At 34.2% G+C, this 7,466-nt stretch overlaps 2 protein-coding genes across 2 annotated transcripts; one reads left to right on the top strand and one right to left on the bottom strand.

Annotated features, from left to right (window-relative positions):
- Window positions 1-2,287: 2,287 nt before the first annotated feature.
- LOC139877659 (probable histone H2B.1) lies at window positions 2,288-2,823 on the top strand. The gene has a single exon (XM_071865090.1). The coding sequence runs from the start codon at window positions 2,288-2,290 to the stop codon at window positions 2,711-2,713; it is 426 nt and encodes a 141-aa protein (XP_071721191.1). The 3' UTR covers window positions 2,714-2,823.
- A 592-nt stretch (window positions 2,824-3,415) lies between these two features.
- Window positions 3,416-5,206, bottom strand: LOC139875798 (uncharacterized). The gene is made up of 3 exons (XM_071863093.1): window positions 4,938-5,206; window positions 4,439-4,838; window positions 3,416-3,499 (listed from the first exon to the last, which is right to left on the bottom strand). The coding sequence occupies exons 1-3, from the start codon at window positions 5,204-5,206 to the stop codon at window positions 3,416-3,418; spliced, it is 753 nt and encodes a 250-aa protein (XP_071719194.1).
- Between the last annotated feature and the right edge of the window lie 2,260 nt (window positions 5,207-7,466).

Raw genomic sequence — 7,466 nt, forward strand, 5'->3', positions numbered from 1 at the left:
TTGAATCTTGTACTCTTGTAATTTCGAAACGTTTCTTATCAATAGTTGGAACCACTTTGATTGTATTTTGTACTTTTGAGCTTTTTGGTCGTTTGCGTCTTCAATTCGTCGAATCTGTCTTTTGTCTTCACCTTTTAATATTTAAACGAATATCACTTGTAAATAGAACAATTGCAACTAAAAGCTTGTCTTTCTTGGGGAATAATGCTATGAAATATATGTTCGTTTTTAGCATTATCAATGATATGTCATTATTTTATATTAATATTAATCACTAATGAACTCCCTATCGTGGGGGCTAAGAGTGTACACCCATTGGGCCAACATATTAGAACCCCCGCTACCCCCTGTCTGATTTGGGTTAGTCTTAAAGGTTAGTGCTTGGTTTGGTCCAACCGCTCCTCTCACGTACCCAACATAATCATCACCCTTCTTCCTCAAAATATCACAACCCAAATAATCGTTCATGTTTGTTTTCTTCATATCCTTCTTCTCACCCACTAAACCATCTAGATTGATGTCAAAGTATTTGGCCACCATCGTCACGAAATGGCCACCTGTGACGACCCAAAAAATTTCGATTAATTTTAAACCAAACTCCCGATACAATTTAATATCTTTGACACGATAAGCAAAGTCTGTTATGTTGAGTCTCAAAATTTTTGAACTGTTAACATGAATTCATTTAACCTTTGACTATTCCCGACAACTCACGATACGATTGCTTGTAGATGAATATGTATTTATTTTAATATATATATATATATATAAATATATATATTTGTATATGATAATATGAAATAATATATATTGTAATTGTTATAATTAATTTTGTAAAAATAATAATAATATATAAAAAGTACCTATATAAAAATAAAGTACATATAATATATATATTTTCTAATTTCGAAGTTATTTAGTAAGCAAAGGTAATTCACAATTTTCATTCGGTTGATAGTAAACGAGTTAAAAAGAAACTTATGTGATTTTAAAATAAACAGTAATTCAAGAACGAGTTTTATAAATTATAGTCTTATTAATAAAACATTTAGAAGTCATTGGATAAATTTTAAAATTTTTTATATTTTACTTGGGGTTGAGATTGAATAATTAATGTAATATTTATTTAATAGTTAATGACCAAATTTTGTACCATAATGACCCAAATAAATAAAGATATTTAATCTAAAAATTTGAAACTTTTCTAAATACTTTTATCCGCCACTATTTAACAACGGAGTACGAAATTCAGTCCGTGAAACAACTTTAATTAAATAGTTGACAGGCGGCTTCACTTATTACATCAACACATTTTTAACTCAAAATGTCAGTTTTCAGTGTCAGTTTTAGTAGGGTCCACCAGTTTTTTATTTTTACATTTTTTGTATATAATTTAACATATTATTTAATAAAACTAATTAATAATATAAAACTACGGAGTAATAAGTTAATATTCATAAAAATAATTACAATGTATTAAATAAACTAAATCATACCGGATTTTTTGTTAAATAAATAAAAAAAAGCCCAAAAGTAGTTTTTGGCCCAAAAGTTGTAATGAGCCCAAAAATTATTATTAACCTAAACCTCCATTCTCTATTTTCCGGTCTCCATCTTCATCTTTTACTTCTTGTCTTATTTTCTCTAATCCTCCATTATCAAAAAAAGGAAACAAAAAAAAGAGGAAGGAAATCGTTCTATTTGAAATCTCAGTCAAACCCCTCAACCAATCATAATTCCACACGTGGCAGTGACGGATCCCATTTTTTGCGTTAGGAGACTAACTAACGCATAATCCGTCGAAACTAATGCTTTGTTATATCCGTCAGTGAGCGTCAGAAATTGCCACATCATCTGACGGAGGCAAACTCACGCCTCTTTAGAACTGGTCTTAATGTTAGTTTGTTATTCTTATTCTTATTTTTACTAATTACGGAGTATTAGATATATAATATAATATATAATATATTAATTTAATATATTAATATATAAATATATAAAATTAAATAAAAGTGACTATAAATTGTGTAAGAAATCAATCAAAAACAACAATTTCCCCGATCCGGGTCAATACGTCACCATCCAATATTCCCTATTTCTAAACCTGTTCGTTGGATCACCACAAAATAAAATCCACGGCCAATATCATCAATCCACTAAACCCGATACCCACCAATCACAGGACACCATTCATCACCTATATAAACAAAACGACCATTCATAATTTCCTCAAACTTATTTCTTATTTACATTCATTTTTCTCAAAATAATTCCAAACACTTACGAAATGGCGCCAAAAGCAGAAAAGAAACCAGTCGCCGAGAAGAAACCAGCTGAAAAAGCTCCGGCGGAGAAGAAACCAAAGGCCGGAAAGAAGCTACCGAAGGAGGCCGGCGCCGGTGCCGCCGATAAGAAGAAAAAGAGAAACAAGAAGAGCGTCGAGACGTACAAGATCTACATCTTCAAAGTGTTGAAGCAAGTGCATCCTGATATTGGAATTTCAAGCAAGGCAATGGGGATTATGAATTCATTTATTAACGATATTTTTGAGAAACTTGCTCAGGAAGCTTCTAGACTTGCAAGGTATAACAAGAAGCCGACGATTACGTCACGTGAAATTCAGACGGCGGTGAGATTGGTGTTGCCCGGTGAACTGGCGAAGCATGCGGTTAGTGAAGGGACTAAAGCTGTGACTAAATTTACTAGCGGTTAGATTTGGTATTGTTGCTAGGGTTTGTGGTTATGATGCAATTAGGGTTTGTAAAAATATGATTGTTGGTCTGAACTGGATTGGTTGTTAGTCTTGTATTTCTAAAGGTTGATTTTAATGGATTTTGGTTTTCTGAATCTTTATTTATTTGTAATTGAGTTGATTTGAATTATATATGATCGCAAAACTGTTCTGTTAGATTAATTCGTAAGTGTAATAATTATGTTATGTGGGCACATAATGATGGGAGACGATTTATTATCTCACCCAATTTCTTATTGTTAAGTAGGTTCAACCTTGATTGTAAAAAATAAAATTTGGTAGGCTAACAGCCCCAAATTGAATGAACAACAAATCTAGTTAGTAAATTAATTAATTAGTAGGGCATAAACATTTTGTTAGGCTACAAGCCTGAATTTGCTGTGAAACAATGTGTTACAGAGTCTACATGTTGTTGAAGAAAGAATACATTTTGTATTTTGTTTAATATTAAGCCTTGAAAATCAGAAATTATAACTTAACAATAACAACTAACAAGTAATACTATCTCAGGAGATTCAATTGCAATTTCAAAGTATGTTACCAGTAAAAAATCAGCATAGAATTGCAGGATATGGTCATCATTAATAAAATGTATAAATCTCTTAAAATAATAGCAAATGATTCAAGTAAACAAGTAGCTAAAATGAGAATGGGTCAATATTATCACCTCTCTATTATCATAGTTGTGTTACTTGCGTATAGAGATGTATCAACTTTGTCCATCTTTATTAAGAGTGTTACAGATACCTGTTAAACAATATAATTAAATTTAACTACATCAAATATAACTACATCTTTATTAAATGTATCAACTTCGCATCGCTCGGTGCATCTTGTGACCATTATGGCTGAGGACGACCTTCTTTGCTCTTCAGCTTGGTTGGTTTCTTGCAGTTGTGTGGTTTCGGGGATGTCTACCATAAAGGTGCATGAGTGGTGTTTGGTCTGCTACGGGTGGTTGGCTCTTTGCTTGCGCAACAACTTCCACCCGGCATGCCTTTCGAGTTGCTGTCCACAAGGTCTTTATTATTTGAGGCAACAACAAGCGTCGCTTTTAGTGGCGTCTTGACCGCCACTTACAGCCTAAATTGATTTTCAGGCAGACTTTAAAATCCATGGAAATTTGATTCTAACATTTCCATGACGTCTCTTTTTATTTGTATTCTTATTTTTGCATTTTTTTATTTGTTTTCATTTTTTATTGATTTATTTAGTTATTTTTATGTTCATTATCCTACTTTTCTATCTATTTATTAAAACCTTTTTTTTTTTTAGCCGGAGTTCCTCACGGAAGCAATCTCTCTACCCTGTAGTAGAGAGGGGGATGACTTTCTCTCCCTGGTGGGTGGGGAATTCTTTTCTCGACTCGTGGTTAGAGAAACGACTTTTCTTCTATTTCTGGGGTAGAAGAAGGATTGTCTACATCCCACCTCCCCCATACATCGTAGATGCGGGATTAGGTATTGTTGTTGTTGTTGTTGTTGTTGTACATCAAATATAAATTATAATTATATCTTTGATGTGATTTCAGAAATATGATTAACCAAAAGTGGGAAATATGCATATGTTCCTTCAATTTACCCCAATGACAACTTGTGGTAGTCAATAGGCGATTCCACCAATGTCAACACACAACATATAAAACATACGTTCACACCAACACAAGCCGATTTGATAGATTTGTACTGGTATATCGTTGTCGCATATCGGGCATCTAACCGAGTCGAGATCTATCCCTCTTTTGTCCAACTCTTTTCGAACCGGTAACATATTCCTTAATGCTCTCCAAATGAACACGCCTATTTTTTCAGGCAGAGTTTCAGTGTCGGCAATGTTGGGTTGCAGCAGCTTCTTGTTTACGAGTTCGGTTAGCAAGGAGGTTGAAAAAGTCCCGTTACTTTGCATTGACCAAGCCCACGTGTCCTTTTCCTTTTTTCCATACTTGAAATCTGCGAATAAGTTTATTAAGGAGTGTAATTCAGTAAGTGAACGCCCACGATCCCTGCACCAATCCCAAGAAAATTCCCACGAATCATTGTGTTTTGTTATCCGAGCAGCAACCGTGGCGTTTTCATCCGAATTTAACCTAAAAACTCGTCAAGAACGTTCACAAAGTGGTTGATTGCCAATCCATACGTCCTTCCAAAAGAGTGTGTCAACACCGGTACTTAGCACTTTAACAAACGGGTTAGCAAAGTTTATATCGAATTTCATTAGTTCATTGTTAAGGTTTATGATACCATTCCAAGTCGACCCATTATTACATGTATGGTTTGAACCCGAGAGCCCCAAACCCCCGTCCCGCCCATGAATACTTTTGATGACTTGAACCCAAAACGCGTCTTTTTCAATTCGAAATCTCCACCACCATTTCCCTAATAAAGCTAAGTTTTTAGCTTTTAACCCACCCGACTCAAAAGGCCCAAGAATTGTATCCCATTTAACCCAAGGCATTTTCAAATTTTCCCTCGACCCACCCCAAAAGATAATCTCCGAGCCCTATTACGTATAGATATAGAGAGATTGATATATTGGATATAAAATGATCAGAATTCGTTTGCTTTTATAGGGAATTGAGTTCAGGGGGTCTCCGCGAGTCGCGGTACTTTTAACCTTCGAACTCCGCAAGTCGCAGAGTTAATTTTTACAGCTCATTCAGCCTTGGCTCTTTGTTTGCCGACGATTTTAAATAATAATATAATATATATATAATTTTTAAGAATTATTTATATATTATATTATATTCATGTGCATAGTTGACTTGTAATTTTTAGTCCGTTGCGTTGAGCGTTGAGAGTTGACTCTGGTCCCGGTTCCGGATTTTCGAACGTCCTTGCGTACAATTTAATATCTTGTACTTTGCGTTTTGAATCTTGTACTCTTGTAATTTCGAAACGTTTCTTATCAATAATTGGAACCTCTTTGATTGTATTTTGTACTTTTGAGCTTTTTGGTCGTTTGCGTCTTCAATTCTTTGAATCTGTCTTTTGTCTTCACCTTTTAATATTTAAACGAATATCACTTGTAAATAGAACAATTGCAACTAAAAGCTTGTCTTTCTTGGGGAATAATGCTATGAAATATATGTTCGTTTTTAGCATTATCAAATATTCCCACACTTGAGCGTTGCTTGTCCTCAAGCAATATAGTCTTGAAATACTAGAATCACTTCTTTATTCTTCACACTTTGTACATCAGTGATTTCTATACGGCGGTATAAACAGTGGTAGTAACGATATGGTTTACAGTCCCACATGACTATAAAAATTTAGATCCATTAAGGAAATTGGATCTTTATGAAAACATTTGATCTTTTGAAAATTAAATCTAGTTTTTACCCTAGATAAGTTTTCCGGAATAACCCTTCACCGGTGTTTGCAAATTATTTTTGTGGGTTTGGTGGGTTTCATATTTGAAAATTTTAGCTCAAAACTTATGGTTTTGTGTCACCCACTTGCTAACCTTGTATTAGGAAAGCAACACGTCCAGTTTACTTGTCCCGTATATTACCTTTCGGTAAACTACCGTTCGGTTGTAAAGGAAAGTGTTGAACCAACAACTGTTAAGGCAATGTCCCCTGACATGCTTTTAATTATGGTCTATAACGTGTCGGACGCAATTACTATCCTTTGTAGGAGCAATAGTAAAGCTCACCCTTTTAATTTGTCGGTCTGGCACAAGGTCCTGTCTTTGACCATGCTATGCAACCACCGTTCTTACGGTTGACACCCGATTTGGTTCAGGTGACCTAATGAATTCCAGATGAATTCCTAGGATTTTACGTTCAATGGTAATGAATGCATTGAAAATGGGTTTTTAGAAAACAAATCGGTTTGTAATTTTGATCAAAATATTTTCTCGTTCAGGCTCGAGTTTAGATATCATTAAATTCCATGAGTTTGTAATTCTCAATATTTAAGGTCAATCTCAAGGATTGAGTAATATCAGGCTTAAAAGCTGATTTTTGATCTTTTAAGGAGATTATCCTTTCTGGGGATCTGATTCATTAGTCTTATCCAGCTAATTTGCACGGCGCCCTCCCTATTTTATGAGACAGATCCTCTCATGGTTAGGATAAGTCTGACCACATGGCGACCCTGTTTGATGCTGAGGTCCGTGGATTTCCTGCTGATTTTAGAGATGACTTTTCTAGATTTTTCGTCAACCTACAGCTGGTCTGGACGACAACTTCTTGACCTAAATCAAGAAGCGCGTGTCTTTTTCGGAAGACTTTACTTCCTTTTAATGATGGAATTGATTCATCGTGTAGATCCATCTTTCTTACAGTAAATCAGGTAAAACTTTTTAGTTTAGTCCAAAGCAAAAGTATTTTCAGTTATTTGTACAAAAATATGTGACATATGTTTTGAATAACTTGGAGAATTTTCCCACACTTGGCTTTTATTTTCCTTTTTATTGTCCTCTATTCCATTTTAAATGAATTTTAACATTTTGGTTTGTTTCTCAATTTATGTCCTTTCCGAGGTAACAATAATTTCGGTGTTAACACCTAGTTTTATCGTTCATAAATATGTATAAACATGATTTTGAGTTCATTTAGTTGAAATTTTTTTAAAAATTTTACTAGAATTGGGTAGTCAGTATATAAGACTAGGGCTGTTCTTTATTATCAGAGAGCACTAGATTCTAATACAACTACTACTTTACTAGTATTTCTAATGGTAACCAAGTGTATAAAGTAAAAATTTTTACA

This window comes from Rutidosis leptorrhynchoides, chromosome 11 (genome assembly GCF_046630445.1).
Source record: "Rutidosis leptorrhynchoides isolate AG116_Rl617_1_P2 chromosome 11, CSIRO_AGI_Rlap_v1, whole genome shotgun sequence".
In the NCBI taxonomy this organism is placed as follows: domain Eukaryota; kingdom Viridiplantae; phylum Streptophyta; class Magnoliopsida; order Asterales; family Asteraceae; genus Rutidosis; species Rutidosis leptorrhynchoides.

What these genes read in the sequence shown, in the direction of transcription:
- LOC139877659 (XM_071865090.1), top strand. Translation starts at nt 2,288, where the DNA reads ATGGCGCCAAAAGCAGAAAAGAAACCAGTCGCCGAGAAGAAACCAGCT.
- LOC139875798 (XM_071863093.1), bottom strand. Translation starts at nt 5,206, where the DNA reads ATGCCTTGGGTTAAATGGGATACAATTCTTGGGCCTTTTGAGTCGGGT. An exon ending in GATATAAACTTTGCTAACCC is followed by an intron (nt 4,839 to 4,937) that starts GTTTGTTAAAGT and finishes ACGAGTTTTTAG; the next exon opens with GTTAAATTCGGATGAAAACG. An exon ending in TATGCGACAACGATATACCA is followed by an intron (nt 3,500 to 4,438) that starts GTACAAATCTAT and finishes ATTGTTTAACAG; the next exon opens with GTATCTGTAACACTCTTAAT.